The 22,694-nt window shown below is 53.0% G+C and overlaps 9 protein-coding genes across 9 annotated transcripts; 5 read left to right on the top strand and 4 right to left on the bottom strand.

The window, feature by feature from the left end:
- Positions 1–423: 423 nt before the first annotated feature.
- Z520_05788 (uncharacterized protein) lies at positions 424–3,003 on the bottom strand (the record flags this gene model as incomplete). The annotated part of the gene is made up of 1 exon (XM_016776291.1): positions 424–3,003. The coding sequence occupies one exon, from the start codon at positions 3,001–3,003 to the stop codon at positions 424–426; it is 2,580 nt and encodes an 859-aa protein (XP_016632610.1).
- A 1,702-nt stretch (positions 3,004–4,705) lies between these two features.
- Z520_05787 (uncharacterized protein) lies at positions 4,706–6,415 on the top strand (the record flags this gene model as incomplete). Its single annotated transcript, XM_016776290.1, has 1 exon — positions 4,706–6,415. One exon carries the CDS (start codon positions 4,706–4,708, stop codon positions 6,413–6,415), a length of 1,710 nt encoding a protein of 569 aa, XP_016632609.1.
- Positions 6,416–6,713: 298 nt separating this feature from the next.
- Z520_05786 (uncharacterized protein) lies at positions 6,714–7,976 on the bottom strand (the record flags this gene model as incomplete). The annotated part of the gene is made up of 1 exon (XM_016776289.1): positions 6,714–7,976. The coding sequence occupies one exon, from the start codon at positions 7,974–7,976 to the stop codon at positions 6,714–6,716; it is 1,263 nt and encodes a 420-aa protein (XP_016632608.1).
- Positions 7,977–8,557: 581 nt separating this feature from the next.
- On the top strand, positions 8,558–10,310 carry Z520_05785 (uncharacterized protein; the record flags this gene model as incomplete). Its single annotated transcript, XM_016776288.1, has 4 exons — positions 8,558–8,617; positions 8,675–8,857; positions 8,917–9,110; positions 9,158–10,310. 4 exons carry the CDS (start codon positions 8,558–8,560, stop codon positions 10,308–10,310), a joined length of 1,590 nt encoding a protein of 529 aa, XP_016632607.1.
- A 1,259-nt stretch (positions 10,311–11,569) lies between these two features.
- On the top strand, positions 11,570–14,653 carry Z520_05784 (uncharacterized protein; the record flags this gene model as incomplete). Its single annotated transcript, XM_016776287.1, has 1 exon — positions 11,570–14,653. The coding sequence occupies one exon, from the start codon at positions 11,570–11,572 to the stop codon at positions 14,651–14,653; it is 3,084 nt and encodes a 1,027-aa protein (XP_016632606.1).
- Positions 14,654–15,447: 794 nt separating this feature from the next.
- Z520_05783 (uncharacterized protein) lies at positions 15,448–16,949 on the bottom strand (the record flags this gene model as incomplete). Its single annotated transcript, XM_016776286.1, has 3 exons — positions 15,448–16,445; positions 16,554–16,680; positions 16,806–16,949. 3 exons carry the CDS (start codon positions 16,947–16,949, stop codon positions 15,448–15,450), a joined length of 1,269 nt encoding a protein of 422 aa, XP_016632605.1.
- A 390-nt stretch (positions 16,950–17,339) lies between these two features.
- Positions 17,340–19,078, top strand: Z520_05782 (uncharacterized protein; the record flags this gene model as incomplete). Its single annotated transcript, XM_016776285.1, has 6 exons — positions 17,340–17,391; positions 17,472–17,650; positions 17,752–17,859; positions 17,972–18,400; positions 18,473–18,841; positions 18,917–19,078. 6 exons carry the CDS (start codon positions 17,340–17,342, stop codon positions 19,076–19,078), a joined length of 1,299 nt encoding a protein of 432 aa, XP_016632604.1.
- A 107-nt stretch (positions 19,079–19,185) lies between these two features.
- Positions 19,186–20,445, bottom strand: Z520_05781 (uncharacterized protein; the record flags this gene model as incomplete). Its single annotated transcript, XM_016776284.1, has 3 exons — positions 19,186–20,192; positions 20,239–20,367; positions 20,424–20,445. 3 exons carry the CDS (start codon positions 20,443–20,445, stop codon positions 19,186–19,188), a joined length of 1,158 nt encoding a protein of 385 aa, XP_016632603.1.
- A 654-nt stretch (positions 20,446–21,099) lies between these two features.
- On the top strand, positions 21,100–22,323 carry Z520_05780 (uncharacterized protein; the record flags this gene model as incomplete). Its single annotated transcript, XM_016776283.1, has 1 exon — positions 21,100–22,323. One exon carries the CDS (start codon positions 21,100–21,102, stop codon positions 22,321–22,323), a length of 1,224 nt encoding a protein of 407 aa, XP_016632602.1.
- Between the last annotated feature and the right edge of the window lie 371 nt (positions 22,324–22,694).

Below are 22,694 nucleotides of genomic sequence, written 5' to 3'. Positions count from 1 at the left end.
CAGACGGAAGGCTTTGGTCGAGGCTTGTCCATCCATCACATTCGCTATCAAGTATACTACGGCACTGCAGAAGCGTGTGTGGTACTACCTTTATCCCGTCACGGTGCTGCGTCATGCCCCTTCGTGCCTCGAGCCATGTCACCCTTCGTCGCAAGACTAGTATATGTACATTCCGGTAACATGCTGCAGGCGGCGGCAATGTCCAAATGTCGTCTTTTGGGGGCCCGAATTCCGTCACCAAGTCAAACGATGCAGTCAAAGGATGCATCAAAACGCGCGTTTTGGTTCGCGCCCTAATCCCACACTATTAGAACGGAGATATTGCAAACAAATCAGCAGCAAAACCCTCATTCAAAGCACAGGACCAATACCAGATTCGCCCAAACCGGTACAACTCCAAAAGCCAACAGATTAGTGGTTCATTTATTTTGCCCCTATTTCCTCCTCAGCCCAGCCGGAGAGACCTCCACGGCTATCGCTCGTCAATCCCAGTCCATTAAACCCACTGGTCCCGAAGCCAGTGCCAAAAACTGATCCAAACCCGCCAAAGCTGCCCTGCGGCGCATGCCCACCAAAGCCACGCGATGACGACGGGCCTGGCTGTGTAGACTGTTGGCCGCCGAAGAGCTCTTGTGAAAACGCTGGGAGCGATACAGCGCGAGAATGGGCACTCCTGCTTGCGCCTAGTCCAGTATTCGTAGGGGCTAGGAGCCCTCCAACGGTAGTGGACGCGCCATTGCTTAGAGAGCTCGAATTGAATCCCCCACTGATGCTAGCCTGCCGAGGAATATGCGAAGGAGCTGGAATTTCCAATCCGCTGTGCCCGTTCGGCATCTCGCCATACAGTGCTGCCTGTTGGTTCGCCAAAGCCTGATTCTGTTGCTGCTGTAGCTGGGCAAAGGTCAGCGTGTCGTCTCGCAAATCCTGTTCAGCTTGAGCTTGCTGTTGCGACACGTGGGACAGATACATTGTCAGGGGGTTGTTATTGCCTGCGTTCAGAATCGCTGAAGGTGTTGGCGCAGTCAGGCTGGGCTGACGCGCAGAAACCTGAGATTGTGGTCCCATTGTAGCCTTAGGGCCTGTTGGAATAGTCGACCTCGTAGGGCTCGAGCCTGACTGCGACACAGCATGGTCATATCCATTCATGCCAGCTGGGGATCCGGCGCTGTCAATGGAATTCTGGAGACGCGGTTGGTTGCCATTGGCGTTGTTCAGGTTCTGGCGTGGAGGATTGCCGCATCGATCTTTGCCGAAGTTGATCTTGAACCGCTTGTACTCTTCCCGCTGTCGGACAGCTTCAATGGCCTTGATGGCATTGGCGATGTTGGTAAAGTTGACAAAGGCGCAGCTTTTCTCCCGCAAAGTATTCACCAACTCGATTTCACCGTACTCGGAAAAGTCTTGTCGTAGCCGTTCTTCGCTCCAGCTCTCGTCGAGATTTCCGATATATACATTCCGCGAGGCTCCTCCGCTCACGGCCAGAGCAATGGCGGGGGGAAGCGCTCCCGAGTGTTTGCCCCAGCCGATCTTCAACCGCCTGTTGTGAATCATCAGCCCCTGAAGATTGCTCAGTGCATAGAAAGATGCAGCAGACGTGGGGTCGATAAAGGTGACAAAGCAGATATGCTTATCAGGGATATATCGGATGTGGTGGAGGAGCCCTCCGCGAACGACATTGCAAATCTCCTCGATGGTGGTCTCGGGGTGAATATTTCCAAGATAGACAGTTCGATTTCCGAGATTATTGACACCGCCTGCAGTAGTGGCGACAGCAGCTGCCGCAACAGACTGCTGTGCCAGGGCATTGGATATCAAATCGCGGTCGGCTCCATTGAGAACATGGGCGTAACCAGGGGCAATGCCCAGGTATTGTGCTGCGTTCTGTTGCTGTGTCTTGGAAACATAGGCACACCTATCCTTGCCGTAATAGACCCGACGGGGAGGGCCCCATTTAGGGTCCTGCGGCAGCTGGGCCACGGCCTTGACAGCATTGCTGATGGAGAGGAAATGGACGAAGCCGATCGCCTTCTCACGAACCATTTTGACCGTATCAATGGGACCAAACTTGCCCAGGTCCTCTCGGATCTCCTGTTCAGTGATGTCCTCGGGAAGGTTGCCTAGATAGACATTCCTCGATGCACCCGACTGTTGCACAGCGAGAGCTACCGAAGTAGGCACCTGGGACGGCTTTCCCCAGCCAATCTTAATGTCGTGACCCTTGATTGACAACTTTTTCAGGATGGCATCCGAATGAAAGTGCGTCGCAGAGCTGCTATCTAGGAACGAAATAAACGCACAGTTCTTTTCGGGTAGTAGCCTCACGGATTCGATCTGACCGCTTCGAACGTGACTCAGGATTTCCTCAGCAGATGTATCCGCTGGAATGTTTCCCAAGTACACTGTGCGACTTGTACCAGTTATCCATGAGTTGCCCATGCCTACCATAGGTTGGTAATGGCCGAATGCTGCACCACCTAGGCCACTGAAGCCGGTTGGGGACTGTGCGGTATAGGTTTCCGGCGAGATGACAGTTTGATACGCTTGCGGAGAGAGAGGATTGGCATTGGGCTGAGTGGGACTTGCGAGCTGCGCCTGGGCATGTTGGTTTTGTTGATACTGCTGGGTTTGCGTGTGGAGAGCATTTGTTCCAGGACCAAAGCGATTGAAGGTGGGAAACTGCGGAGAAGCGAAGGAACCAGGAGAACCCGGCTGAAAAGGGCTGCCCAGCAGGAGCTGGGAAGGCAACAAGGGTGTGAAATTCATATCAAAAGCGGTAGCTGGTGTCTGCTCTGTGACATTATAACTATGTTGTTGATCTTTCGTGGCAGTAGCAATCGAAGGAATGACAGGCTTTCTCAGGTTGCGATCAGGAAATGGATAGTTTGTGTGGTTCGAATTGTACGCGCCATGACTGAAGCCTGTATTATCAGTCCCAAATTTTGAAGAAGCAAAACGGTTGCCAAATCCCCCAAACACGTCCTGACTCTGCATTGCAGCAAGCATATGGGAATATTGATGGATCGTGTCCTCAGGACCAGGTCCAAGGACAGGTGGTGTTCGTCTTGCTTGGCTATAGGGAAGGAGAAAGGGTGAAAAGAAGCGCGAATCTGGCCGTCAAAGCACTGTTTCGAGCTTCGCAGAAAGATTGGTTGCTGGTAGTGTCTGAAGTTGCGGAGAGGACTCGGGATGTAGAGAGCCTGTACAAAAACGAAGGAGCTTGTTGAATATGGACTGGTATAAATGGATTTCTATAAGGAAAAGATCGAAAACAAGATCGGGCTCAGAGGAATGGAACGAGCGAATGAAGGGAACAAAACGATGGGATTAGAAGAGAAGATGGGTCGGAGACGAGGTAGAGAGAGAGAGAATGAAGAAAGAGAGTAGGGCTAAAATCAAGGAGAGCAACGGTGAACCAGCAGAAGAATGAGGGAAACAGCTCAGAAACGGAAGCAATCAATTGACCGGGGTCTAGAGCCTAGGAAAGTGCCAAATTGAAATGGGTGGCTAGGGAAGGGGATCAGGAATAAGGGGGAAAGTACCCGGACAAAGTGACCAGGCACGCGGGAGTGGACTCCCAACCGGACAATTTGCAAGACAAACCATGGCCAAGTGCCCAGCCCATTGCGTGCGCAGGGGACGTCAGCAGCATTCCATTACAAGCGCAAACCCCGTAGTCATGTTTTCTGACACAGGCTTGGAAGGTTAGAGAAACTCAGCGACCCTGCAAGAGGCTCTGGCAGCGCTTGTTCAGGCTGCAGGCGGGCGTGTTTTCGATAAATCTGATACAGGAGAAAACCGATTTTAAGGTTCACAACGTGTGGCTGCAAGATGATGGGACGGGGATGATCAATCTGCAAGCTGATGCAGGTAAGGCGGCACTATCGACAGTTTGGTTAGACGATAGATTGCTTTTATGGAGAAGCTGGTAGGGGCTGGGGCCCTGGTGGTGCTTGGGAAATGGCCAATTGAAGCCAGGTCTTGGGAGGAGCAATCAGGTCCGCCATTGCGGCAACAAATCCAACACGAAGAATAGGGACGGCAGCTTCTCCAAGACATGGGTAAGCTCTCCTGTCAATGTTGTCAGTCTTGCGGCGATCAATGCGGAGTGCCGTCCACCGTGTCGGGGGAGTCAGTCTGAGAGCGAAACATGGGTCATGACAGTCGAAGCTGGGACAAGTCCACTGTGCAGGGGATTGTGGCGCTGGGTTTTTGATTGCTCTTTCGCAGACCGAGATTGATTGGTCGTCGACTCTGCTCGCGCTTACCATACAGACGGAGACCGGTCCCGCGCAGTCTGGCGCGAGCCAATGATGCAGATATGAACTCTCGAGTTGATCGTCAGTGATATGTTTTACAGGCTTAACAAGTTGCTCAGAGTCGGGAGCGTAGCCGGGGTGGTTCCAGAGCTCCAGCCACAGCAACAACGATGTTTGTGTGACACAAGTGATTTGGTTGAGGCGCATTGGTGACAGAAGCGAGAGAGAAAGTGACAAAAGAGAACGACGAAATGTGAAACTGCGGTTTCCGGATCCATTTTAGCTCCTTGTTTTCCTTGCCAAGCGCGCTAACCGCCACTTCCCGCAACCTTAAATTCCACTCTATCCGATAAGCCACCCAAGGCCACCGTTGACTCACGCTGTCTTTTTATATTTTCCAGGATTTTCGACCTCATTCGTCTCTGGCCTTCTACAACAACACACAAAACATGGACACTTTCTACGTCGATGAGGACGTCGGCCGCGACGATGACTCCGCCACAGGGTCAGAAGACGCCCCCTACAAAACCCTTCTCTTTGCCATGATACAGCACCCCAAAGCAACATATAAGACTAGAAAGTCAGAGACCGCCCCGGCAGACGCCAACGCTGATCCAGCCTCGCGGCTAGAGTGGAAACCAGCATCAAAATCCGCTCTGAAGAAGGTCACCAACCTTTACGAACAGCATCAACGGAAGCAGGCGAAGGCAGCTGATTTGGCCATTCGGGAACAGCAAGAAGCCGAGAAGCGAAAGCAAGTGCTTGAGGAAGCTAAGAAAGTGGTCATCAAAGAAGATGAAAGCTTGCCCGCGCCTGTCAAGATCAAGCTCAATACTGTTGATCCTGCCAAGGTCAAGCTGGGCACTGCAGACTCCAAGGGCACCCGGGTCCGAGTCGTGGGTCGAGTTCACCATTTGCGGTCTCAGAAGGATATCATTTTCGTCACACTGAAAGATGGCAAAGGCCTGATGCAATGCCTTTTCTCGGGCAATTTGATCAAAACTTATGCAGCCATGACTCTGACTCTCGAGACCTCACTCGAATTCCGAGGTGAGCTCAAATCTCTGCCACCCGGGGCGCACGCTCCCCTCGATCGCGAGCTCCATGCCGATTATTTCACCGTGATCGGAGCGGCTGTCGGTGATAAGGAGGCCATCACCAACAAAGTGCAGGAAGATGGTGATGCCCAGAAGCTGCTCGATAACCGCCATCTCACCCTGCGTGGAGACGTCTCGTCAAGCGTCATGAAAGTTCGAGCAGCGGTCGAGATGGCCTTCGTCAAAGCGTATGACGAAGTGCAATTCACGAAAGTGTCCCCTCCGGCAATGGTCCAGACGCAGGTCGAAGGCGGTGCAACTCTCTTCGAGTTTAACTACTATGGTGAAAAAGCTTACCTTACCCAATCCTCCCAACTGTACCTGGAGACCTGCCTTCCTGGACTGGGTGACGTATACTGCATTGAAAAGTCCTTCCGAGCCGAAAAGTCCCTTACCCGCCGCCATCTAAGTGAGTACACACACGTGGAGGCTGAACTCGACTTCATCACCTTCGACGACCTGCTCAACCACATTGAGCACATGGTGTGCAGGGTCATTGAAATCACCCTATCGGATCCCGTCATCGCCAAATACATCTACGAGCTCAACCCGGACTTCAAACCCCCATCCCGCCCCTTCAAGCGCATGAAGTACTCCGACGCCATTGCCTGGTTGGTTGAACACGAGATTCCCACTGACGAAGGCGAACCGCACAAATTTGGCGACGACATCGCCGAGGCCGCCGAAAGGAGAATGACCGACATCCTCAACGTGCCCATTTTTCTGACTCACTTCCCCACCGAGATCAAAGCCTTCTACATGCAAAAGGACCCCTCGGACCCTCGCGTGACTGAGAGTGTCGATGTCCTCATGCCCGGCGTCGGCGAAATCGTGGGCGGGAGCATGAGGATCTGGGACTACGAGGAGTTGATCGCCGCTTACAAGCGCGAGGGAATCGATCCAGAGCCCTACTACTGGTACACGGATCAGAGACGCTACGGCACAAGCCCCCACGGCGGGTACGGCCTGGGTTTGGAGCGATTTTTGGCCTGGATGTGTGGCCGTTGGACCGTCAGGGAGTGTTGTCTGTACCCGAGATTTGCCTATCGGTGCAAGCCATAGTCGTTTTCAACGATCAATAGAAGTGGATTCTGGGATGATAACGACGTACCTATGATTCAGAGAGGTCAGAGTTGGTGTGGAAGATGTGGGAAATTGCGGCCGGGTCCGGGATACGTGGCTATGATGGATGATAGAACGACTGCCCTCGGACAGTTTGCCAGAGATAGATAGACCAAAGCACACGAGCATTAGCATTTTCTTGCTGACATTTATTCAACATTTTCCATGACTCGAGAAAATGCCCAATTTTCGAGCCTAGCTAATAGCCCCCCATGAGCTCTTGATTGTCTCATTAGTCCTACAGGTATTTCTTGGGCATCGTGCTCTTCCGCCATTTATACCATACAAACACACCAATGCAACATGTCTGGAACGCCATAAAACTATACAGGATGAATCCGATCCTGGGCGTGTGCGCAATGACATATTCCCTCAACCTCTGTGGCACGTGTTCCGTCACGCCCACATGGGTCTGCGCGATTTGCTCGCTCAATTTCGCAAACTGCGTGCGGTGGTCGCCGCTCTTCAACTCCTTCTCCAGAGAGGAGACGACCCGGTCGAGGTTGGCCATCCGGTTATCAAGACTAAGAATAGATTGTGCATTGGGCATGCGGGCCAGGATCTCGGCGTGTCGGGACTCCAACGAGGAAGAGACGCGTTGCACTTCGGCGAAGAGGTTCTGGATGGATTTCGAGATGAGGTTGAGGCGGTTATGGAGGTCCGCAAATTGGGTTTCGGTCGTGGTGTAATAGGAGGCCGGGTGATCGTCCATTTGCATCATCCCTTGGCCTTGATTTTGATTTTGCGAAAATGCTTGTTGGTTCGTTCCTTGCTGGGGCGTTGGCACGGTGATGGGCGATAGAGTAAACGCAAACACTTCGAAGGAGTCGGGAGGATCTCCTGACGCTGCTGTCATCCCAAAGCCATAATCCGATGGTAGTGAGACTTTCGCCGTTGTGAAGCACATTTTATCATCCATACGAACTTCGAGACCTCCGGCCCGAGTATGTCTCACATTGATGTGAGATGGTCGTCCGAGATTGCGGTAGACGTAGTCGCAGTGCCCAAATGCTAGGCTGTCCACGTTTGGGTGGTTTCTGTAATCGACAGTCCCATCATTGAGAAATCCTCGAATCTTCTGTATTCCTCCTACTGTATCAACGACTATCGCAAGTCCTTCCCAGTTGCCCGCGGTGTATATGCTGGACGTGCTCACTGTCTTGTCCCCATTGGCCACGTACCACAGCTGCAAATTCCCACTGCCTCTATCCGCAGCACTTGCTCTAAATTTGAAGTCCACAGTCCAATCTTGTAATGAGTTCTTCTGCTCAGTCCATAATGCTCCCCGCTTGTGGCCGCCATATGGAGGTGTAAGGATGACTTTGTCCGACAGCAGTTGAGGCAGATGTCCCTCGCCGAGCATGGACCAACCAGGAATGGCAAAGGAATTTGGCGAGATGGTTTGTTTATGTCCAAAGGACATTTCGTCGATGAAATTTTGAGCAAGTGACGCCGTGACCCAGAGAAGGGAGAACAACGAGGAGGAAAGACTGATCTTCATGGTGGATGTTATACAACTCTGGCAAAGGTCAGTTTGGCGGACGCAATCGAGAGCGACAGAGGGTCGCGCGCACAAGCTTTTGTGGACGACAATGCTGCCCACCTCAAGAGGAAGGCCTTTTAGTGTTTGACATCCACGACTTAAATATTGATACAGTAGCGAAGGTGATGCAAACGGCAATAACGCAGTAGCGGACTTCGCGCGCAATGTCAAGAGTGACTGGAGATGGCTCAACAAGATGTCGCACGTTTAAATTCTGAAACACAACATGATGCTTGAATCCCTCAAATGCGTCCATGAAAGTGAGATAGTAAAGAAAATTGAAAGAATCCGCTTGTGGCTCAAGCAGGAGGTGTCATGTCATGGCCACCATGGCATCTGGCAGCATCATCCTGGAAGCACCCTTGGAACGGGTTCGCGACTACATCTCAAACTCTCTCTGATGCTCCGTATAATGAGGTACAATTTGTGCGGTGGAGTATAAGTTCAATTCATGAAGCCCCATTAGCTTTCCTAACACCTCCCTTGGTGTGTACGAGTCCTCATCTTGCAGTTCCAGCTCAAGCCAGACGCTTCTCTCAATGGCGTCTGCCGTTTCGACAACCTTGAACCAACTTCGTGACAATACTCCTATTATCCCTGTAAGCACCCAATCCGAGTGCAAAGCAGCAATATCACGCCACTAATACTTCTCCAAGGAGCCGACGGCAAAGGCCAGAAAGCCAGGGCATGATCAATGGCCTTCCTTACTGCAGACAGCCATTGTAGCTGGTGCTTTGAAGATTTTACTATTCCCGGCCTATCGGTCAACAGACTTTGAAGTTCATCGAAATTGGCTGGCCATCACTCATTCATTGCCTGTGAGAAAATGGTACTACGAGGTTAGCAGCGGTCAATATCAGCTATCAAGGCTTACGCTTTCTCTAACTCTCGGGGTCAGGCTACATCAGAGTGGACATTGGACTATCCCCCGGCATTTGCGCTGTTTGAATGGCTTCTGTCCCAGCCTGCTGCCCTGATCGACGCCGGGATGGTCCAAGTTCAAAACCTTAATTATGATTCCTGGGCCACCATATACTTCCAGCGAAGCTCCGTCATCATCACAGAACTGCTGCTCGTCTACGCTTTGCACAAGTATGTTTGAAGTCTCAAACATGAGTGAGCACTACTGATCCGAAAAGGTATATGGAGTCCTCACCTGCCGCAACACGCCGTCAAAGTCATGCTGTGGCCCTTTCGATCCTGCTCTCTCCGGGGTTCTTGATCATCGACCACATCCACTTCCAATACAATGGCTTTCTCTACGGTATCTTAATTCTGTCCGTCGTCTTTGCAAGGAAAGAGTCGACGTTGCTTTTGAGCGGGGTCCTGTTCGCCTTGCTTTTATGCTTCAAGCACATTTACCTTTACCTGGCGCCCGCCTATTTTGTCTACCTCCTCCGGAGCTATTGTTTGAACCCGAAGAACATGTTCCAGCCCCAGTTTGCAAACACCCTCAAACTCGGGACAAGCATTATTGGCATTTTTGGAGCAGCATTCGGGCCATTCGCGGCCTGGGGTCAGCTCGACCAACTTAGGGGCCGGCTGTTTCCATTTGCGCGAGGACTTTGTCACGCGTATTGGGCACCCAACGCCTGGGCAATTTACTCGTTCGTGGATCGGGTGCTGATACTTGGTGCGCCTTACCTTGGCCTAAGGGTTGACCAAAATGCTGTGAACAGTGTTACCCGGGGCTTAGTCGGAGACACTTCCTTCGCCGTCTTACCAGACATCACGGCTCGACAGTGTTTCGGACTTACATTGGCCTTCCAGACCATCGCGTTGACCAAATTGTGGTTTGCGCCCAGCTGGGATACCTTCGTCGGAGCTCTCACCCTCTGTGGGTACGCGTCCTTCTTATTTGGCTGGCACGTCCATGAGAAGGCGATTCTACTGGTCATCATTCCTTTCAGTCTGCTGGCCATCAAAGACCGATCATACCTCGCGAGCTTCCGGCCTTTGGCAGTAGCGGGGCATGTGTCTCTATTTCCGCTTCTCTTCACCGCAGCGGAGTTCCCGGTTAAGGTGGCATATACAATAGCTTGGCTGATGATTTTCCTCTACGCCTTTGGCCAGTTAGCACCAGCTCCCACGCGGAGACGAGTTTTCTTGTTGGACCGGTTTGCCCTGCTTTATATTGCTGTATCGGTCCCCTTGATGGCATACTGTTCATTGCTGCATCGAGTGGTTTTTGGGGAGAGATATGAATTCATGCCCTTGATGTTCATTAGCACATACTCGGCAATTGGAGTGCTAGGCTCGTGGCTTGGGTTCATGGTCTGCTATTTGTCTTGAAGGAAATGTTGTGCGGGTTCCCACAGAGAAGCTCCGGCAGGGAGGCTGGCATGTATGTACGTACAACAACAACTCCACCAGCGGTTTCGAATCAGCAGATAAGACTCTCGCGATACGCGTAAGGTGCAGGCCCAGGAGGCACTCGAGAGGGCTGGCCTTCTTGATCTCTGTGGTTGTTTGCTATCGGACTGTTTCAGTGCTCCCTTGAGATCGCGGAGGGAGTGTTCCGGGCATCATAGCCATTGCCAATGGCAGAAGTTCCAGGCATGGGTTGCGGCTAGGTGGCCCACAAGGCTGATAATGGGCCATAAAAGGTTGAATCTGTGTCGCCGAAGATCAGGAATGGTTTCACTGAACTCGCATCGACAGCCGGAGTCGAACAAGTACAATTATGGCCATGATAGGAGCCGAGTGAGATGGTTGATGAGTGGCCATGGCTAGTCGAGGAGTCAAGTGGACGGTGATTGGCTGAGACGAGGAGGCCGCTCGGCGCTCATTCCGTCGATCCCTGGTCGCTGGTGTCGCCAATCCACGCAAAAGACTAAAAAGGTGGTGGCATGCCGCTGCTTGTGCTGCCTACTTGGGCATTCGGGGCCCTTAACCACGCTTAACCATTCCCTCCTAGGCACATTAACAGCCATTCTGCGGGTATTAACCACCTATGGCTGCCCAAGCCTGCTATTCAAGGGCTACCAGGCTCGGCTTGGAGGCGTGAGGCTCCACCATCCGCATAGCAAGCCACGCATCCCACCCGCCATCCAGGGCATCGTGTGCATCCACTGCAGAACTGCCACTTGCCCCAATTCCACCCAATCCACCACTCAGCACTCACTCTGCTCTCTGCGCACACTAGTCCATCCGCCTTCCTGGGCATTTCGCATTGTCTTTTCCCTCCTCCACTTCTCCTCGCCATGTTGAACTCTTTGTTCTTGACTCTTCTTTGCCTGCACTCACCACCAAACAACTCTGCTTGCATACTCCCATCACCACACCTCTCAGTGCCCGTTGTATTCGGGTGTTCTCCCTCCATGAACGCGTTTGTCTCGCCGAATGTACGTATATTCCCCTTCGCAAGAGGTCCTCCGACCGCGGACCGCGCCCGACACGACACCAGGCCCTCAAAACTTCCAAGAAGCTCACCAACTCTGCTCTTCTAGGTCGCGATCGCACTGAAATAACCTCCCAGTGGCCCTCTCCTTCCCCCTCTACCTCCCCGCCGGCCACATTGCGCTAGTTCGATCCGCCCTCCGCCTGCCAGGATGGTGTTATTCAAGAGGAAACCTGTTCGCTACCTACCGCACCCCCACATCGACGACCAGGAATCGGATGTATGGGTCATTGCCGAGGCCAACGAAGTATTTACCTCCTATGATGCATATCTCGAGCGCATGGACTTTTTCAAGTCCAAGAAGTTCACCTGCGAAGTATCAGGACGCTCCGGTCTGACATTCTTCGACGCGCTGAGGAGCGAGCTGGCCGGGTCGCGGGAGATTGACGAGGCGTTTCCACAAGCACTGCGAGAACCTGTCCTGCGCCGAGTGCAATTCTCTACCACGTCTCGCATTGACAATTTGGTCGAGGAGGTCTACAATGATTTCAAGAATGACTTCTATCCTGGCGAACTGGTCACCGTGATATTGGACGACGCATCCCGGTTGAATGGGCGAGTGCGGGACAAGGCCAAGTTTGCAGAAGTGAGGGCGGCAGACGGTTCCGTGGCCAGAGAGGCGTTCTCCCGTTACTTTGTCCGGCTCATTGATCGCCCAGACGAGGAGGCCCTGGTCGACGATAACCATATCGTTCGAGACCGCAAGGTCTTTACGAAACAGATGCTCCGCTCCTTCATCAAGAATACCGTGACCAGAGAAGGCTGGAATGGTGCCCCATGGATCGTCAAGCCCGAAATTGCGGAGCGCTTTCGCATTGACACCAACGTCCCTCCTCACCTTCAGTATGGCCATAAGATTGCCGCAAAGAAGGCGGAAAAGAAGCAGAACACCGAGCAAGGAGAGGGTATGTTTGGAATCTGGCAACCTCATAAGCTACCCGAGCTGAAGCCTGCCCCTAAAGGACGCAAGAACCAACAGACATCTCAACACCAAATCCAGCAGATCGAAGTGCTGATTCCCCCACCCTATCACGAGAACTATCCACCCCAGCCTATGCACGACCCAGGCCTGTTACCACGATCTTGGGATCATATGCACCCACCCCCACCTCCTCCGACTTTCGACCCTTATTATCATGGATATCCTCAATATATGCCGCCAAACGGCCACTATTACCCTCCGCCACCACCAGCGCAGCAATTGCCCCCGAAACAGATCATTCAACCTCCTCCGCCACCCCCGCCAATCAAGTACCCGATTGATGATCTTGACGTTGAGCCCGTTCGCGACGGTACGCATCGGCCGACGCTGAAGTTCGTCACCAAGGAACAATGTACTGATCGGAAGTCAACGACTCACGTGATTCCTGGCCTGAAGTCTGAAAATGTCGGCCTCCTGCTCGAGACCTGGAATACTCTCAATGTGTATTGCCAAGTTCTCAAACTAGACTCGTTCACCTTCGATGACTTTGTGGAAGCCATGATGTTCACGTCACATGAAGTTGACTGCGAGCTGTTTGTCGAGACGCATTGTGCGGTCCTCAAGCAGCTGGTTTTTTCCGAGAGTGACGATGGCGGAGCTATTCAAATTTCACTACCAGACCTTCCCGACCCAGATGAGGATGAAGAGGACGAAGAGGAAGAGGAAAGTAAGCCGCCAACACCAACTCCTGAGCCCGAATACCCCGCGAAACGAACACGCAGTAGTCTCCATAAAGTTCAATTTGCAGAGCCAGAGCCCGAGCCCGAGCCCGAAGAGCCTGACGCTGTGGTTCCTCATCGAGCAGCCGAAATGTTCAAAGAGTATGGCTGGATTGAGAGACTTCGAAAGCGTGACCTCAGACACGGTGGCTGGGAATTAGTCATGGTCGGGCTGCTGCACCAGCTTTCCGGCAGACCTCGACTCACGGATGTATGTAACAGGATTCTGTCTCATCTTGCTCCTTTAGATGCAGAACCGACGATGGAAACGGCTAGAATTCAGTACTCGAACATGGACATCAACTTGCGCGCCGAGGCTCTGCAAATCATATGCCAACTGTTTCTCGAAACCAAGACTGTGAAGAATTTCCTGGAGGAGATGAGCAATACCATGACCCATTACCGCAAAATCAAGATTGAGCATCAACGAGCTCGGAAAGATGCCCTGGCTAAGCTTAAGGAGCTTCAAATCGAACGAAAACTATTGGCGCCGGAACCCGAGAAATCTGTCACTCCGATGCCGGAGCTTGAAGAGGCTATCGAGGCGGAAAAAGGGGAAGATGGTGATATCTCGATTCCTGATACAGAAGACGAAGAACCCGTCATGAGGCGATCTTTGCGACGGGGCAGTGACCGAGCCGCGGAGCGTAAACGGAAACGTGAAGAAGAGCAAGAGCGCAAGGAGAAGGCGGCAGAGGCAAAACAGAACAAGGGAAGTAAAGAGTACCAGAAAGTTCTCAAGCAGATCGAAAAGGAGCGCGATCGCATTGAGCAAGCCGAGGAGCAGATCCTCATCGTCGATGGGGACTTGCGTGAGGCCGACTGTCCTCGGACACGGGTTCTCGGGAAAGATCGCTTCTGCAACCGATATTGGTGGTTCGAGAGGAATGCAATGCCGCACGGAGGCCTACCTGACAGTTCGACGGCGGATGCAGAATATGCCAATGGTCGGATCTGGGTGCAAGGACCTGACGATATGGAGCGCGAGGGCTTCATTGATATTAGTGAGCCTGACAAGCAGGCTTACTATCGACGATTCCAAATGACACCAGCCGAGCGGAAGAAAATGGAAGAAGGTTCCACAAACCTGGACTCGGCAAAGGAATGGGCTTTCTACGACACCGCGGAAGAACTTGATATGCTTATTGGATGGCTCGACTCCCGGGGATTTCGAGAACTCAAGCTCAAAAAGGAACTCAATTTGCAACGTGATGCCATCATCCAACATATGGAGAAGCGAGCTGCGTATCTCACACAACGAGAGAAGTCTGAAGAGCCGTCAACGAGGATGTCCACGAGGATAAAGACGCACCCCAGCGACAAGACACATCGATGTTTGAAATGGAAGAACTCTACCGCCCTGGCGGAATTGGGCCATCGCCATATCGACCCCGTGCCCAAACCAAGAGGGAGGGGCAGAAAGAACACTGCTTATGAGGAACCAGCAACGAGGTCAAGCGCAAAAACACCACCAGCTCCTTTGAACCGTCAGGGTAAGCCGGTAACAAGGCAGGGGATACGGTACAACTTTTGAAAGCTTTTGCTCTATGTCTGCGACAACGTGCATCACAAAGGAAAAATCATGGTGTTGCGGTGATCAGACGTGACTGGGGAAAGGGCATTATATGGACTCTGATTCTTTACTTGATGAGGGCTATTTTTGACAGCATCTATGTTTGTGGGTGGTTTTGTGTCTCTTCGAATTATGCGAGGCGTACGTCACTTGAGCTCGCAGGAGCTGGGTTCAACCGAATTGGGCGGTTTCGCGTTCCTGAGTCTCAGCCGTATGCGAGAAACGATGAGAAATGAGTGCATGAAAACAGGCGCTGGGCAGATCTTTCTATTTATCAGCCAACACTGGACAGAAGAGAAAAGGGTCATCGTGTCGGAAAAAGCTAAGAGCTATAGAGAGGAGTTTGCGACTATGTATCGATCGACGTTGCATTCAATAGATTTGCAGATAGAACTGCGCTGTGATAACAGGAAGCCAGTAATACTTGAGCTGGAGCTGGAGCTGTCGGTGTTTTTTGCGCTTGGGGAAACGATATGGATGACTCTGGGGCCAGGAGAACGCTAGCCCATAGCAATGGAGAGGAAAAACCACATTTGAGACTAATGATTGTTCATTCGTCTCTGCTCATCCTTGGAAGGGAGACCAGGACGGTATTATTCAACGTGCGAATTCGACCTGGGTCGTCTTCGAGCATAGTGCCAATGATTACATCCAGCCGTCCATGACTTGTCTCCATTATTGGTGCGAGACGAGGCCATTGTCGTATCTTTGCTTTGCTCCCCGTTTTTCCAGACACCCCCTTTTTCTTTTTCTTTCTACAACTCATCTCTCAAAACCTCCTGGACCTTTGCGACGATGCCTGCTGCTCCTTTCTTCGGGGCGATTTTCCTGCCGGGCTTTTCGATGACGACCTCCTCGCCCCGGTCCTTGAGCCCGCGCTTGACCATGCTGGTTAGGATCTCGTACGCGACCTGCGCGCCGGCCAGGGCCGTGGCCTCCCCGTGGCCGGCCTCGTACGCGGGACTCACCTCGACCACGTCGGCGCCCACGAGGTTCAGGCCTTCGACGCCGCGGAGGATCTGGATCAGTTCGCGCGTCGTCCAGCCCCCCGGTTCTGGGGTGCCGGTGCCGGGCGCCAGGCCCGGGTCGATCACGTCAATGTCCACGGATAGGTAGACGGGCATGGAGGTGCCCATGCGCTCCATGATCAGGTCGATGATGCCGCGGACGCCGACGCTGTCGATGTCGTCGGATTCGATGCGCAGAAATCCCTGGCGTTCGTCGTCGGCGTAGTCGTGGAAGTCGTCGCCGAGAAGGCGCGTCCTCAGCCCCGCGTGCACGGATGACCCGTTGTTGATGAGTCCTTCCTGAGATGCGATCCAGAACATGGTCCCGTGCGTGAAGTCGGCCTGCGTGGGTGTCGACGCCCACGCGCTCGGGTACGCCCCCGGGTGCCAGGTGTCCAGGTGCGCGTCGAAGTGGAGCACGGCGATCGGCTGCTTGTAGATCTTCTCCAGCGCCCTGAGTGCGGGCAGCGCGACGGAGTGGTCTCCCCCCAGCGTGATCAGCTTGGGATGCTCGTGGCTTTCCGGGTTCTTGTAACTCAGCGGTCGGCGGGAGAGGAGCTCGATGTATGCGGACGACATCTGATGTAGTGCCAAAGCGTTGTCGAACGGCGTGATGGGGATGTCCCCACAGTCGAGCACCAACGGCCAGGACGTGTATGGGTTGATGTGCGCTCGGTGGTTGAAGCCTCGGAAGGAGGTCTGGCGAGCAGAGGCGGCACGGATGGCACGAGGACCGAAGCGAGCTCCTGAACAAGAAATGAGAAAGACTGCGCAATACTGTACGAACGGGAAACACGTCTTTTCTGTTTTCGGTCGAAGAAGACGTTCCTCGTTGGGGAAGAACTGGGGCTTACCAGGTCGATAACTGACAGCCGTGTCATAGGGGGCGCCAATGATGCCGATATCAAACGGCTCGTATGGGGCGGTCAGACATTTTACATGCCTGAGGTGGGCGAATGTTGATATCCCTGAGAACCCCCACTACAAGAGGTCAATCCACCTGGCACAGACTCAATATTTTTGTTTCCCCTTCCCTTCAGAGACGGGAGTCGTGGCTGCCACCCGGAGCCTGGACTGTAGGAGACGGGTTCTGAAGGGCAGCTTACATCAAAGTCCCATTTCGCTTTCAATTCATCAAGCGGACTACCACCCTCAGGCGGAATCTCGAGGTCCGGATTGTCGTAGAAGGAGGAATGTGCGAGGGGAAGAAGGGGGAGTAATATGCACAAGGATAACGACGGCGGGAACATCGTTGAGTACTGGCACGGGACGAGTGAGGACAGACAGATATCTCCCACCACACGATATGTATACGATACCCAAAATCGAGAAAAAGAAAACTTACTGCTGAAGGAGAGACATTTCTCTATATCTATTATCTAACAGGATACCATGACCCGCCCCATCAGCCCTCGATTTACTTGATTGATTAGGGCGTCGAATGGGACTCGGCGCCGGGAAAAATCAAAAAGGGAGCAAAACGGAGTGAATCTGACGCCGCTTTGAGCGGGAATCTCCGGCATCACTCCCGCGTGCTGTGATTGGTCGGGGCCGACCTCCTGTATTGCTTTCCTCGCTCAGGCCGGGAGACGAAGACACAGAGAGCCACAGGATGAGAGGCAGAGAATAATGACCAGGAGATGCGGAGAGTTGTCGTGACCGGGCTGGGAGCTGTAACGCCCCTGGGTGTTGGTATGTTTTGATGATTTTCATTACCAGTTTCCGGTAACACGGGGTTCGATGAATTATTGATGATCTGTGTCTGTTGCCAGGAGTCAAAAGAACATGGTCCCGGATTCTACAGGGCCACTGCGGCATCGTCTCAACATGCCATCTCGGAGACGAGTTCAAGGCCCTTCCAAGTCAAGTCGCTGGTCTGGTCCCCGTTCCCTCATCTGATTCAGAAGTGGAAGAAGGGGTTTGGAGAGCTAAGGACCATGTCTCGTCCACGGTACGTTGCTGCCTCCCCTGTATATCACCTTCCGCCAAAAAAGTAAAACGCCGGTCAAATGGACTCTGATTGAGCGATACTGAGACTAAATACTGGGCTAGGAGCTTCGCCAAACTGCAAAATTTGCACAGTACGCTCTTGCATCGTCAGCCGAAGCATTGCAAGATGCCGGCTTTGGAGACGGCAAGGGTCTCGATCCGGAGATGACGGTATGTGACGGCAACACCCAGCAACATCCCACATCGCTCTGCATATGGTACAAAACAAACCATTGTCTTCGTGCATACTGCCTGGAAACCTCATGACTGAACACATCTGCAGGGCGTCTGTCTCGGCTCCGGAATCGGCAACCTGGAAGACCTCTACACCACCTCATTGGCATATCACCAGGACAGGAACTACCGCAAGATCCATCCGCTTTTTGTGCCCCGACTGTTGATCAATCTTGGAGCCGGACACATCTCCATGCGCTACGGCCTCAGAGGCCCCAATCACGCCGTCACCACTGCATGCACCACCGGTGTCCATAGCCTCGGGGACGCTTCACGCTTCATCAAATCCGGCGAAGCAAACGTGATGATCGCCGGGGGTGCGGAATCATGCATCCATCCCCTTGCGATAGGCGGGTTTGCGCGGTCGAGGAGCTTGGTGACCAAGTTCAACGAAGAGCCAGGGAAGAGTTCACGGCCATTTGATGCAGACAGGGCAGGATTTGTGATCAGTGAGGGCGCAGCTTGCGTCGTCCTCGAGGTAAGCCGAATTGATTCTCTCCTTCCGCGGAACGCTGAGCTACCAGACACATTCTGACGTGGTGAGTAAAAGGAGATGGAGCACGCCAAATCCCGCGGCGCCACAATCTACGCCGAACTCGTCGGCTACGGCAACTCAGCAGACGCTCACCATCTCACAGCCCCGCTTGAAGATGGCGCCGGAGCTCTCCTGGCCATGCAGAGGGCCCTCAAACAAGCCCAAATCCCGCCTTCGAAAGTGGACTATATCAATGCTCACGCGACGTCCACGCCTTTGGGGGATCAGGCTGAGAACCAAGCAATCAAGACACTTATGCTGGGGGAACAGGGCAGGGAATCTGCCAAAGACATCAATGTGAGCAGCACCAAGGGCGCAATTGGGCACCTCCTGGGCGCTGCAGGAGCAATTGAGGCTGTGTTCACTGTCCTGGCCCTGTACGAGGTACGTATTTTCAGTCACACACCTCCAAGTTCGGTGCACCCATAAGATAATGGCATTAATGATATGGATGGCCAGGATACCTTGCCACCAACCATCAACCTCGTCTCCCAGGCCGACGAGTTCGACTGCAACTATGTTGCCAACACGGCGCAACAGGCAGAAGTCAACGTTGCCTTGACCAACAGCTTTGGGTTTGGTGGGACAAATGCCAGTCTCTGCTTTCAAAAATGCAAGTGACGCCTTTATCGATATTGATGGACTTTTAACAGCTCGCCGCAACCACAATTTCCGTCCGAAAACTTTCGTTCCTCGGAAGGTTGTCCTGTATACTAAAAACGAACTCTCTACGCCACATCAATCGAGGTCTTTCGGAGAGGCGCTTTCAACCCAGGTTGGGCCATCCCAATACCTGTCGTTACGGGTGACGCCGATATTGCCGTGGTAAAAGTTTCATGGATGGCGGATTGGGGAACAGCGCTTCTGGCACTCTCGGGAGGCACACTGAACAAGCCGCCAGATCGGTTACCGCTCATGGCGTTTGATAGCATTTCCTTCATCCGGACGAGCTGGTATTTCCGCCGTGTTGGGAATAATGGTCTGCTGACGAGCGGCTGGGGTCGAGTAAGACTTCTGGCGATGGCTGTCATCACCGAGTCTCGCTCTTCATCGGAATCGACGGGACCAGTCAAACTGGGGTCGAGGTCTTCTTCGAGGAGAGCGGGGGCATTTGCATCCAGCGCGGCCTTCTGCTGGCGTGCCTGATTCTTTTTCTGGTATGCAGCAAGCAACATGTCGTAGGGTAGACTCCTCCCGGGGACAGCCCGCTTTGCTCCCATAGAGTGGCTCTTGCATGTTAGACTCCGTGCGCACTGTCCACCGTTTGGCAGAAGAACACCGCATTGCTTCTCGACGTCGACTGGACCCTTGGGTTTCACCACTTTCGGTTTCGGTTCCTCCTTTCTCTTCTTCTTTTTGGGCTCTTTGTCATCGTCGGCGTCGGCCTTTCGTTTCTTGGTCTTTTTGGAGCCGTCATCCTCGCCGTTGGCGGCGTCTTTTCTGGCAGGCGCTTTCACATCATCGTCGTCGTCATCGTCATCCTCTGCTTTCTCTGCCCGTTCCTTCGCGCGCGCTGCAGCCTCGCGTGCCTCCTTTTTCTTGCGCGCTTTGTCCTGTTTCGATTTCAAACACAAGGAGATGTGCCCTTTGGCAGTGCGCTTCAGAACCATCTTCTTACAATGCTTGCAGATGACGGTATCGAGGCTTTCGAGGTGGCCGTTGGGGAAATTTGCCATGGTCTCGTCATCGAATCTGGGTACTTCTGGCGAGGGCGCCTCTGCAGCATTCTTAACGCCTATGCAAGTCAGCGTATGAGGGCGAAACCTGATGATCTAACCGACCATTTACTTGGGCTTTGGCCTGGAGAGGCAACTTCTTTAATTTGACTTTGGGCGCCTTCTTGCTGGCTTTACCAAACTTGTAGCCGGAGGCGCTGATGAGGCTGTCTGTGTTGGATGCAACAGATGAGGCTATGAACGGGTGTCAGTCCTATCGTCACTGCGCAGGAGTTTCGACAAGTACGAACCTCGGGCCTCATTTGCCGCCATTTCGGAGACTTTATTCGACGAATACTGTAGTACGGACTATCAGTGAGGGGATCGATTCGGACTGCTCGAGTACAGATGATGGCAGCGGCCGATACTTGTCGAGTCTCGCTGTGTCGTTATCTGGTGTCACCACTTTGCGGAGAGTCACTGCACGATGGACATGGACGATGGGGGAAACTGCGCACCCACTGCGGGTGGTGCATGAAGACTAAACTGATTCGGGTTAGACAGGTCTGAGGACCTTACCTAAGCTATGGTTATATATTAAAGGCGCTGTTCGGGGCATGGAAGCCACGACCCACCTAGCCTGCGCCTATACACTATCTATCTACACTGTCAGACACCACCACCTTTACCACCTGCACCTACCACATCGCCTATACCGCATCATACAGGATACCAGTTACTGTCACACCTATCACAGCACAGGGTTGCGTATTAACAATTGCGCCCACCTGGCAGACACTCTGCAATAGTACGGCTGACCATCTGCGCTCAAGACGACGACCAAAGAATGAGACCCCCTTCAACAGCCACAGTTGGGCTTGAATAGACGACTCGACCGATCAAGTCTTGAGGAGAAGCCGCATCACCCCTCCGATCGATCCCTTACTCTTCCTCTTCCTCTCCTATCTGCCTATATACCTCCCAACCATGGATTTCGGCGGCGCCGAACCCCAACACCCTGAGCTCAACTCTCTCATGCAGCGTATCGGCGGGCAGTGGGCGGGCCCTGCGCTCCAAAGATCCTTCCAGCACGAAGTCGCCGAACTCCTTGGTCGAGGGAGAAATACATCGTTCCCTGGAGCCCAGCCTGTCTCCTTCTCCGCAGAACATATCCAAGAACTCAAGAGCCAGGACTACTACGTCTGCGAAAAGACCGACGGCCTACGCTACCTCCTGTATCTCACTCAAGACGGTGATAGGGGCATACACTACTTCATCGATCGAAAGAATGACTACTGGTATGTGCCAAATCTGCATTTTCCGCATCACGACGACAAGACCTTCCGGCGGTTTCACACCAACACAATATTGGATGGGGAACTGGTGGAAGACAAATACCCAGATCGAGAGCCCGTCATCAAATTCCTAGTGTTCGACTGCCTGGTCCTCGACTCAGTGGTCTTCATGCAGCGGCCCCTCGACAAACGCCTCGCCTACTTCCAGACCCACGTCCTGCAGCCCTACAATGCCATGTTCAAGCAACATCCGGACTACACGAGGCCGTTTGTGCTCCAGGACAAGCAAAATGAGTTCAGTTACGCTTTGGAAAAGATGTTCAAGGAAGTCATACCAAAGGTGAAGCAGATGCATGGAAACGACGGCTTGATTTTCACTTGCAGGGATGCACCTTACAAGATGGGCACAGATCCGCATATTCTTAAATGGAAACCACCCTCTGAAAACACGGTCGATTTCCTCCTCCACATTGACTGGGCGAGAATGGAGCCGGACCCGGATGATCCTGATCAATCGCTACAGCCGGACTTCTACTCCTTCCCCGAGAAATTCTCTCTCTTCATCCACGTCGGAAATAACGAGTACTCGTACATCGACGACATGTACGTTGAGCCGCAGGAGTGGGAAGAGTGGAAAACCCTGGACCACCCTTTGCAAGACATCATCGTCGAATGCTACCAGGACGAGCTGCAACGGTGGCGCTTCCACCGATTTCGACACGACAAGGAGAACGCCAATCACATCAAGGTGTTCAAGAGCGTCATCAGATCGATCCAGAGCCACGTGACGGAGCAGGATCTGTTGAATCACGCCCCCGAAATTAGAACAGCATGGAAACTTCGGGGTGAGGAGGAAAAGCGCCGACAGGAGGAAGAAAAGCGGAGGAGAATGGCGGCGGTCAAGCAGGAGGGCTAATTGGGGCATTCTGCTCGGTGTTATCCAAGACTAAGCGTTGGAATTACACATGATGTTTGGCGCAGAGAGGAGACCTGGACTATCAAGTTTATCCTTTTTCCGAGTATACGATACCCCCGGTAGTTTGGTTGGATTCAGGGAGAACTTTTATGGGATGGAACAGCTACAAACACCCGTTATGGACGTACCAAATACCAAGTACCACAGCATTGGAAATGGATTTGCTTTTTTCTCTTGTTTTTGCGCGGCCGGGTGTGAGCATGTGTGGGTGTGGGTGTGGGTGTCTGTCTCAAAGTTACGACATGACATCTCTGGGCCTTGTTCATTGGAAAGTCTTAAAAAGCCAGATCAGGAGAGAAAAAGGGTAGATG

Source organism: Fonsecaea multimorphosa, assembly GCF_000836435.1.
Source record: "Fonsecaea multimorphosa CBS 102226 unplaced genomic scaffold supercont1.10, whole genome shotgun sequence".
Taxonomy (NCBI): domain Eukaryota; kingdom Fungi; phylum Ascomycota; class Eurotiomycetes; order Chaetothyriales; family Herpotrichiellaceae; genus Fonsecaea; species Fonsecaea multimorphosa.
Note: the sequence above shows the minus strand (reverse complement) of the source record. Positions and strands in the feature narration are given on the sequence as shown.